The sequence below is a fragment of the Triplophysa dalaica genome, chromosome 6 (genome assembly GCF_015846415.1).
Source record: "Triplophysa dalaica isolate WHDGS20190420 chromosome 6, ASM1584641v1, whole genome shotgun sequence".
In the NCBI taxonomy this organism is placed as follows: Eukaryota; Metazoa; Chordata; class Actinopteri; order Cypriniformes; family Nemacheilidae; genus Triplophysa; species Triplophysa dalaica.
This window is the reverse complement of record NC_079547.1, coordinates 12839711-12851058: the sequence shown is the minus strand read 5'-3', so window position 1 is coordinate 12851058 and position 11348 is coordinate 12839711. Positions and strand designations below refer to the sequence as shown.

Sequence of the window (11348 nt, the reverse complement as noted above, 5' to 3'; positions counted from 1 at the left end):
TAATCTGTCTATAGTCTAGTAGAGTTATGTTAGAAATCTCACTGGTTTAAAGTCTATAGTAAACTATTACTTAAGATAGCAATATATTCAAAGTTCATATAAATAATGTCATCAACCGTTAGACCATTTGTTAGCAATTTCGCCTTTGCTGGAAATGTATCCAATTTATCTAAATGTTTTCCTGTTTTTCTTTTCTCAGATTACCTAACCCAGACTTTTGTACTGATGCGTTATAGATGTTGCCTCTGTCCCTCACTGTTAATAAAGCATTTTCTTTTTTTCTGTAAATTTGTTTTCTTTTTCTGTAATTCTATAATTTTTGACAAAAACAAAAAAAATCTTTCTGGCAGTTTTGGGCACCAGAAATAAACTGTAAAATAAAGTTTTTTCCCTGTAAAATTACATCCCCCTGTTTTTTCTTGTACATTTCTTGTCTTTTTCTGTAATTTTACGGTTTCTGTAAATCTTTATTTTATTAATTTAATGGAAAATCTATACAAAATTAGAGAAAAGTTTTGTAAAATTAGATTTTTAAATGGAAGCTTTGGGTCTTATAATTCATAGACAGTTACAATGGTTAGTGTCATGTGAAGGTCAGAATGTTCAAACAGTTGATTTTAAGTGATTTATTTTTTACAGGTGGACAGGTCTAAATATAAGAGATGAATTGTACTGTAGCATTCACCTATTTTAAACTCCATTCTAGCCCCATAAGGACACACTTACTGGGTGACTTGGCCCATTGAAACAGGTTTACATTTTGTTTTTGACAGTAACTTACATTGTACTTAAAGTAGACTACACATGTTATGCACAATATGTGTGTTTCTTGGGAACCTTGACATACAAATGCTCTGCTTAGACTGGCTATCATGTTTTTCTGTTTTCTGTTAAGACTATGCTAAAATAAGCGGACATTACTTGCATAAATAAACAGTTATAAAAATTGTGGAAGTGCAAGTGAATTTAAAGTTCCATTTTTTAAATGAGAAAATGTTTTAAAACAAGTGAAAATTATGTTTTGAACAAGATTTAATATTTACAATGCTCACTATCGGAAACTGAAAGTCCTTTCAGTTTGTTGTGAGTAACGCCGCTACCTATCAAGATCTCCTAGCATAGAATAGAACTGTATTGTCACTGTTTACGAACAATGAAATACAGTTTAGCAGCTTTTCTGGATGACAGGTAATCAGTTATAAAACACACAATCATAAAGTTATAATAAATAGAAATACAATATATACAGTTCAATGTAAGAGCAGCCAAAGACATATGCATAGACAAAGGCATTAATATGCACAAAAATATAAATACTCTGAGGTTGACAGTGCAAGTAAAGTGATAGTGCAGCAGAGTAATGTATGGGAGAGTAATTATAAGGGAATTATATACAGAGTAATGTATATAATTGCACTCTTATAGGAGTTTTTTTAATTGTACAATTTATTTGGGTTTGGAGCGTGTGAGTGATCATGTATTTAAGGATCTAACTGCCTGGGGGGCGAAAAGTTTTTTCAGTCTGTTGGTTTGGGCTTTAATCAGTCTGTATCTTCTCCCACAAGGTAAGGGGGAGAACAGATGTTGTCCATGCGAGCAGGGTCTTTTGAAATGCAGTTGGCCTTCTTCTAAAGTCGGCTAGTGTTTTAGATGTCATGTAGTATGGGCAGTGACATACCAATCACATGCTTAGCTGCCCTCACTACCCTCCGCTGGTACTTCCTGTTTTCTTATGGAGTACCACAACGTGTTGCAGGAAGTTATCAGGCTCTCGATTGCAGACCGATAGAAGTTGAGCAGCAGGTTTTGTGGTAGGCGGTGAAGTAAAGTCTTTGTTGTGCCTTCCACACCTGCAGGGAGATGTGTGTGCACCAGGTGAGGTCAGCCGAGATGTGCAGGCCGAGGAATTTAAAGCTCCATGTATCCAGAGGGCAGATTGCTCTGTGCGCTTTGATTTTCTGAAGTCCAAAATAATTTCCTTGGTTTTGCTAATGTTTAGGTCCAGATGATTGTACGAGCACAATGCTGTGAAATGCTGAATTTCCTCCTTTTAGGCTTTCTCACTGTTGTCTGATTTCAGCCCTACTATGGTGGTATCATCAGCAAACTTGACAATGGTCCTTGTGGGAGGAGTCGGGGAGCAGTCACTGGTGAAGAGTGAGTATAGGGGACTGAGAACACATCCCTGTAGAGTGATAGTGTTCAGGATGACAGTGGATGATGTGAGCTTTCCCATCCTGATGTTCTGGGGTCTGTTACTCAGAAACTCCAGTATCCATGTTCACAGAGAGCTGCCTAACAGACTGTTTAGCTTTTGAGCCAGTTTATGGGGATCAACTGTATTACAGTCTAAACTTAAATCCAAAAATAGCATTCTCACATAGGTGTTTCCCCTGTGCAGGTGAGTGAGTGCTGTGTGGAGGGCTGTGGAGATGGCATCCTTCGAAAACGGGTTATCCATCTATTTGCTCTGTATGGAAATTGATGTTTATCAAGATCCGCAGGGATGGCAGGTTTAATATGAGAGAGAACGAGCCTCTAAAAACATTTAGTGATGATGGGGGTTAAGGCGACTAGTTGATAGCAATTGGGGAACCAGAATAATTATGGAAGATTTCAGGCATAGGGACGATGGATTGTAGTATCAAGATATTAAAACTGGTGGTGAATATCCCTGCTAACTGGTCTGCACAGGTCTTCAGGATTATGAAGTTCTTTACGGAATGCTTAAAAACATATTTCAGTTAATATCCAGAAAATTGGGTTGATTGCAAGAGGGATAATATTGACTAAGTTAAAACTAAAAATGAAGGTAAAACTGTGGCAGTGTTCAGTGACAGGGTTACACTAAGGTGAGTTCTTTATATTATTGTCCTCAAAAGTGTTTTTGAATGTACAGCAGTGAATTTAAAACTGCTTTGTGTATAGTTTTCTTAGGCTCAAGTTCAGCTGTTTTTTCACTGATCTCATGGACACTACTGCACAATCTCACACAACAATGGAGACTAATGATCCAGAAAGCTGGAAGCAATGTTGTTCTCAACATCAGCAGTATCACTGTACCTCCTATCCTCAACATTAAATCTCTCTCTTAAAAATAAAAGTGCTCCAAACGGTTCCACAAAGTGATACCATAAACCCAGTTCAGATTTGTAAACTTGAATGTCTCCCACCTCCTATTCTAAATTAACTCTCTTTGTTCTCTTAAGACAACATTCATGACCAAATTTAAAGATTTGGGAACTTCCCAGAGACATTTTATGGAAAGAAGAAAAGTAAGTGCTGAATTGCTTCCATTAAGCAAATTTTTCCTTGAAATGTTTTTATTTTTATATGATTATGTGAACAGCTTAATAAATTAATTTTCTAACCAAATTTATCAATGCTTTACCATGGGACACGTTTAAAATGTTCCCCCTGGTGGATATTAGTAGGTATTATCTCCATTTTGATCTTCGTTCATTTTACAAATGTATATATATACATATACAGGATTGTATTGCTTTGGGCACTTTCTGCTTGCGAACTGCATTTCTACCACATTCATAACTGTAACCATTTAATGTATAAAACGAACATTGTATAAAATAGGACGGGTGAAAGATTAGCTATAGGCCCACTTAGAAATACAGTCTTTGGATGAGATTGGCTGCAATAAACATTAAAATATAGACTGCCTAAAAATAGAATCACCATTCTATTTCTTGGCTGCAAAGCTTATTTCAAGGTTCTGATATTTATAATCTGATGCGCCATTTTTACCATGAAAGGTTAGAAAATAAGCCCTTCTTCTAGGTTAAAAACTATTGTCAGTCCCATTCAATTGCACTTTATTGTTGACATTTCTTCCAAATTAGTCCAAATCATTTAAACACATCCACATCACACAAAACTAAACATCACAAACATAAAAACAAATAATGGCGACATACATATCCATCCCCCTACAATTCCAATTTTTTCAGAATCACAAGTTCTAATTGGATCACTATTTCTGATTTATTGATTTTACCGACTGATCAACAAAATAAATATGGAGTCTATTCATTCTATATAGTACTCTATGTCTTTTATTTGATGGCAAAAATTTGATCAGTCATGATATTATCTGTAAGAGGGACAGCATTTTTTTTCATACAGCCTAGTAAAGATTGGCTGCAATATTTGGCTTACGATAGATATCAATCTGACCAATCTAGCTTTTGTTTTGCACTATTTGCCTAGCTGCTTCAGAATAAGAATTTTAAAATGTTACATAATTAATATTGCACATTGGAATTTATAGTCTGTTTAATATTTGACCTGTGTTGCTCTCTCCTTTATCCTAAATGTGTGCTTTGACTGTGCATGCGTGTCTTGTGTGTGTGCGCGTGCTTGTCTGTTTGTGTGTGTCTGTGTACGTGCTTATATGTGTGTGCATGCGTGTCCGATTCTGCGCTTCCATGTCTATGTCTATGTGTGTTAGTACGTGTGCATCTTGTATGTGTGGAGCGTTTGTATGTGGGTTTGTCTGTCTTCTGTGATTTCACCTTTTTCTTGTTTTTACAGGTATAACTTTAATTGATTTGTTTATAGTCAATATGTGGATTCATATTACAATTAAAATTGTAAAAAGGGCTATAAAAATAAAGTTTAGTTGAGAATAACAATGATTTTGCTAAATATGGATATTTAAGGTGCTGGAATTAGACAAGTTGTGTGTATGAGAGGTAACTTTTTGATTAAGAGATTAATGTGTAACGACTCAACAAATTATAAATTTCACTTAGAGTGAACGTAGACCTCATGCCCTGTCTTTTTTTGGGGGGTAGTTTTCTTTTCAGAGAGACGTATTAAAGACAATCCAAAACGTGTGTAAAATACTGTGCTCTATAAAGAAATGATCATGCTTTGGTAAAGGAAGGCACATTTTGTTCATTTGCATTTGTCTGTATACTTTTTTTAAAATGTGTATTTTTGGGTGCATGCCATTTTTAAAATGTACATGGAAAAAAAAGAGAGAGAGAAAGATGGCAACAGGAGAGAGCAAGATGGCCAAGAGCAGGTAGTACAAGGAAGTATATTGTCAAGAGTACAATACTAATGTTGACAGTGCTGAGTTGTCAATTACCATTTTTTAAGATGAGACTGGAAAGAGTCAAAAGTATGTAATCGTCTAATTGTTGATGGGATGGAGTTCCATTCCCATGCGGCTTTGACTGAAAATACAGACTGACTGAACTTACTTCTTTTTAAAGGAATAATACAGTCCCCTCTTTCCCCACCCCTTGTAGATCTCTGAGCAGTTGTTCTATATTTACAAACTGTTTTAGTGGTGAAGACAAGCTAAACATATTCTTAAACAGGTTATCCCAGCTTAGCAAATTAGTTAAAGAAAAAGTTAAAGAGTAAATAACATTAGATTCTGAAAATTACATTTCATGCAGTTTGTTATGTTGCCGTGTTTGAAAGTAAGCAGTCTGCCAAGTTTTAAGTCCGAAGGTGATTGAATAACAAAGTGATTGGCTTGTAAAAAATGGAGTCGACTCTGAATCACGCAAAGGAGACATGACCTAGTCCGAGTCTCTAACCACTGTGTATCTACGTCACTAGAAATGGTCCCGCCTACAATTTGCTGGGACTGCCGCAAGAACTTCACTCTCCTCCCCCAAACACTGTCGCTTTTTCGTGATGAGTGTGCATCATGTCTAGAACCTGTGTTCTACGTTGTGAAACTATGTCCTATTTAAAATACCAAAGGAAGAACTTGTGAGGAAACAATGATTATGATTCCCATTATGCTTACCATTAACGGGATCAGGCTTCTTTTTAATTTAGAAACAAGTTGAAAGTAGGCTTTGTGAATTTTCTGTTGGAACAGAATAGCAACCGGCTCTTTGAACCGCACCGCTGATTGGGCGAAGCGTGGGCGAATGCGTCACGCTGAATCTGCTACTCTGAAAACCTAAATACATTTACTGTACTGCAACCAATGAACGGGAGCGAGTTTTTTTTATTTCACAACACTGTATTAAAGTGAACCATGGATATGTAATACATGTTTATTGAATTCTGATTTTCATTTTGAAAGGCATGAATCCAACGTATCTGTTTGGCATCTTCCGATCTGCTCCTCTCATATTGCAACGAAGTATATTCAGAACTTTCTCCTCCTGCCAAGTGAGTGCTTGTTTTATGGGACTGGGTTTCTTTTTGTCACTGCCCTAATATTGTTCTTTCACATTTAAGTATAAGATGGCATCCATGAAACATAAGAACGCGAAAAGAATAGAAGGTCTGGACAAGAATGTATGGTAAGAATGGAAAAGATCTAGTAATATCCATGTTCTCTTGATTGAAATAATGTTAACATTGTCTCTTGTGTCATTTAGGGTGGCCTTCACATCAGTTGCAGCAGATCCTTCCATTGTTAATCTTGGTCAGGGCTTCCCAGATATTCCTCCCCCCTCCTACGTGAAAGAGGGTCTCGCTCAGGCTGCCATGGTAGACAGGCTGAATCAGTACACTCGTGGCTTTGTAGGTCATATTTACACTTAATAGTATATTTCATTTCTTTATGTCCACCAACCAACAATGTGCTTCTAAGATCTTTATGATCATCCTGTACTTTTAATATTAAAAAATGTCAATATCCCTGCAGGGCCACCCAACACTAGTTAAAGCCTTGTCAAAGGTGTATGGAAAGGTGTATGACCGTCAGCTCGACCCGTTTAAAGAGATCCTGGTAACAGTGGGTGGATATGGGTCTTTATTCAGCACCATGCAGGCTCTGGTTGAGGAGGGAGATGAGGTAACAACAAATTAGAAAATCAGTGCAGTTGTACAATATGTATACTGTGATACAACTCAAAGTGCTGTATGACTGTTCTAGGTCTTGACTTGACAGACTGCACAATTTCCTTCCTTTCTCCACACAGGTTATTATTATAGAACCATTTTTTGATTGCTATGCCCCCATGGTAAAAATGGCAGGTGCTAAACCAGTTTTCATACCTTTGCGATTGGTAGGTTAGGTTTCTTTATCACATGATATTTATTATCATAATTGCAAAATACACCATATCACTTAATTGACTTGTTCTGTAGAAACCAACTGCAACATCCAGTATAACCAGCAGAGACTGGGTTCTGGACCAGGAAGAACTTGCCAGTAAATTCAACTCTAAGACCAAGGCCATCATCACCAACACTCCAAATAACCCTGTTGGAAAAGTAAGATGACGCAAATTGTATTTAGTTTTACACCGTCTTTTTGACATTCTAAAGTTATGTATTGGCCTTCATAGGTTTTCACTAAGAGTGAGTTGCAAGCCATTGCTGATCTCTGTATCAAACATGACACCCTGTGCTTCAGTGATGAAGTGTATGAATGGCTCGTATATAAAGGCCATGAGCATGTAAAGATAGGTATGTGATGTTTTTTCAGTGGTGCATCTTTGTGTAAGAAGCTATGAGCCCTACAGTTATAATTCTTTTGTATTGTCTATGAACAGCAACCCTCCCTGGAATGTGGGACAGAACCATAACTATTGGCAGTGCGGGGAAAACATTCAGCGTGACTGGTTGGAAGGTATGTAACATTCAAAGTCGTTTTAGATCTGTAACATTACATTATGGAAAGAGTTAAATGAAAAATAAGCTCTCTAAAGGAGAAATGTAACAAAAAAGTAGCATTTGTGTGCTATGTCAGAGGTATTCTGAAGAGTACAATAGAACTGACTGAAATTGACAGATAATGTACCACTCAATTAAAATTATGAATTTTGAATTCATTTCAGGCTAAAAAACAAAACAAAGATATCTTTTGACTTTAGAAGATTAAGCATGGGTGCCATATAAACCACTTTTATGGTTCTTTGAAGGTGTTCTTTTTCAGCTTGAAAGCTATAGGCTAACTGTCATTGTATACACAAGAGCTTTATGAAGAATCTTACCAAATTTTGTGTTCTAGGAAAAAATATAATGACATAAAATTTTTGGGAAACTGTTCCTTTGCTAAACTAAACCCTACCAATCCATTATAGCCAAGAAAAACTAAGAGGACCGCTCCATTTATTAACTGGGACACGATCACTGTCACTTTTTTCAGCTTGGTTGGTCTATCGGGCCTGAACACTTGATCAAACATCTACAGACCGTTATGCAAAACACTATCTATACGTGTCCAACCCCATTACAGGCAAGTGTTGTCTCGTTGCATAATTGTACTGTACTGTATACTGTATAGATCATATGCTTATGATATATTTTGGCATACTATATTGCACATTAGGAGGCTGTTGGTCAGGGTCTTCTTCGGGACTTTGAGCTGATGGGTCAGCCCGACTGCTACTTTTCATCTCTAGCATCAGAACTGGAAGGGAAAAGAGACCGCATGGCAGCTATGTTAAGACAGGCAGGCATGACTCCAGTGGTTCCTGAAGGAGGTTACTTCATGATAGTGGATGTCACAGCACTCAGTAAGTGGCTTCTGTGATAATGCAAAAATTACATCTAAAATATCACATTTTAAAATATCTAACAAATAAATATCAAGAAAGATATTTCTGCTCCTATTGTTCAGTTAAATCTGAGTGTGGTTCAAAGAAAGTTTACAGGTTATTTTGCAGAAGTTCGCAATACAGGATATTTCTGCTGCTGAAACGTCTGTTTTTCCTGTAAAATATACTAGATCAGGACCTGTCACATATGGAAGAAGATGAAGCATATGACTACAAGTTTGTCAAATGGATGATTAAAGAAAAGGTAATGTGAAGACATACTTTTGTTGCAAGAAATCATTCTAAAAATAAACTTTGCATGAATAATTAAATTAGCTCTAAAGTCACATTTGCAAAGATTTTAAATGTTTTTTTGTATGTAGAAACTTGCAGCAATTCCTGTAACAGCCTTTGTGGGAGAAGCTTCAATAAAGCAGTTTGAGAAATACATTCGCTTGTGCTTTATCAAGGTAAGAGCTGTAGCTTTTGATCAATAAAGATATTTTAGCTGACTTTCATTGCTTAATGTATTGGAGATTATTTTCACAAACTAAACCAATGCGTTAATATTTTTGAAAGGCCTTAATATTGTTTTCATTTTTTACTCACTACAGCAAGAGAGCACCTTGGATGCAGCAGATGCCATTTTAAAGAACTGGAAGACACTGCACGCCTGATCATGTAGTTAGAAGTATGCACATGCAGGTTCTTTCTGCCTTAGTTCTGTATACAACATCAGATTTTTACTTTGGATTTTTTTGCTTGAATTTTGTGTTCATACATCCTTTTGCAGTGATCTTTGCAGAAGTCCATTGTCTTCACTGGTAATACCATATTTTTTGTTTGTTTTGCTTAAGATAAAATCCTTTTTAAGTAGTAACATCACAATTTCTGGCGTACAGTGTCTAACACCTTCTGTGCATTAATTACTTAAAGCAGAACGAAACAGTTGCAGTGTGCAGCCGGAACGAAACATTAAGTGTAAAATACCTGTAGCGTTTATCATTTGCTAAGTGATGGAAACAGCCTCTTTAATGGTTGTACCATCAAGCATTTTCGGTTTTAGCATCATTACTGAAGCATCCCTCAATATCCAGCTGCAGGAAAAAATAATAAACCTTTCCAAATTATAATTTCACAGTAAAAATACAGAGCACCTTTTCTGTTATTTTGACCTGTTTCTCCAGTTTTCATTTCCTGCAAAAAATGTATAGAAATATTGTTAGAACACTGAATAAAACAAAGATGATCAATTTACCTAAACATAGTAAATTCTAAAATCGGAAAATTGTCTGTAGCCGTCTCAAGCATACAGATCTTTTGGTTTTATAAGTTTCTGCTGTTTTAAGCCATGGTGCTCATCTAAATGATACCAGTCTCAAATTGACATTTTTCACCAAAAAACATGGTTGAAAAACACCAGTGTATTTTTTTATCCATAAACGTTTAAAATTATATGACCGATTCCCTCATCAGGCAATACTATTGGTCAACCTCAAGGTGGCATTATTTAGCCAAACAAGGGCTAAGTCGATGGATTCTAACCTATTTAATTACTTCAAGGCCAACATTGTAAACATTTGAATATTTGTGCCCTTCCTTACAGTTCCTACCCAGTAAATATTTTAGAGCGTATCATAACTAGAAATATATATTTCAGAATACTAAATCTGTATATTTTTTTTAATCATTTTGACATCATGAGGCTCCCTCGCAGTCGAAAATTTGTCTTTAAAATATTAGACAATATATTTAAATGTGAAGTAATTGCAGTAATTAAAATGGTTGGGCATGGTTGTTGATTAAGAAAGCATTGCCCCAACACAGACAGGCAGCTTGAAACCCAATAATGCAAACAGATAGTAAACAACTCGGTAGTATTGCTGGATAAGTTAACTCCATCAGTGACACCCTAATTCGCTCCAATGTATTTCTTCACTTCCTGCCTGCAGATAAAGGATAGATTCTCCACAGCACCAATACAGAAGGGCGAAGCATCTCCTCTCTAACCTATTTCCCAGCTTCCCTTTCCTTTTCCTGTCGGTAAATCTGTCCCATGTCCTGACTTTCCCCAAGAGACCATGTAGCTTACAATTTCAATGACAATTTCCCAAGATACTGTCCGCTTATTAACTGGCAGGTCAGGGAGTAAGATCTGATTTTATGTCTTTGGGAATAACTACATGGGAATCTGTGTGCTATCTACAGTGAAAAATAAAAACCGTGTGAAGCCACTATAAAGGTGTTGTTAAAAGGAATAGTTTACCCTTAAATGAACATTCTGTCATCATTTACTCTTGTCATTTCAAACCTGTATAACTTTCTTCTGCAAAACACAAAAGGAGATATTTTGAAAAATGTTGGTAACAGACCAGCACAGCCCCCATTCACTTAACAACAGTGCAATGTTTTAGCAGTGAAAAGTGTGTTAGATTCTCAGGGTGCAGAAAAAATGTATAGATTCAATGCACATTAAAAGATTAGAATGTAAAAAAAATGTTTAAGTGTAAAAAAACATTCACTTTAAGAACAGTCTCTCAAGTCAGAATAGATGTTTACGATACTGTGCTGTGGAAGCAGTTTAAACACATTACCCTAATCTTACACACAGGGGAGGAGTTATTAAAGATCACAGCAGGCAAAACCTACTTTTCTTTCTATGGGAAATCCTTGTTACTCATTCAGTAACTCCTAACATACACACCCTGACCAGTAAAACCAGATAAACAATGGCCTCTTTCCATCAGCAATCGAGTGACTCAAACTTAAAAACTCCCTTTTCCCTTTTTCACCGCTTGAGTGAGTAAAATGAAGTTGTTAGTAAATCCTTTTGACCGGTTTTCATTTGTCAGTGATACAAAAACGCAT

At 36.3% G+C, this 11348-nt stretch overlaps 1 protein-coding gene across 1 annotated transcript; it reads left to right on the top strand.

Moving 5' to 3' along the window:
• Positions 1-5975: 5975 nt before the first annotated feature.
• Positions 5976-9743, top strand: LOC130424480 (kynurenine--oxoglutarate transaminase 3). The gene is made up of 13 exons (XM_056750162.1): positions 5976-6159; positions 6229-6293; positions 6372-6516; positions 6641-6790; positions 6918-7004; positions 7087-7212; positions 7287-7407; positions 7494-7570; positions 8090-8179; positions 8273-8459; positions 8672-8745; positions 8864-8950; positions 9095-9743. Exons 1-13 carry the CDS (start codon positions 6073-6075, stop codon positions 9155-9157), a joined length of 1359 nt encoding a protein of 452 aa, XP_056606140.1. The 5' UTR covers positions 5976-6072; the 3' UTR covers positions 9158-9743.
• Positions 9744-11348: the final 1605 nt, after the last annotated feature.

Coding starts and splice junctions, on each gene's coding strand:
- LOC130424480 (XM_056750162.1), top strand. CDS start 6,073: ATGAATCCAACGTATCTGTTTGGCATCTTCCGATCTGCTCCTCTCATA. Junction 6,791..6,917: donor TGGTTGAGGAGGGAGATGAG/GTAACAACAAAT, acceptor TTCTCCACACAG/GTTATTATTATAGAACCATT. Junction 8,460..8,671: donor AGTGGATGTCACAGCACTCA/GTAAGTGGCTTC, acceptor AAAATATACTAG/ATCAGGACCTGTCACATATG.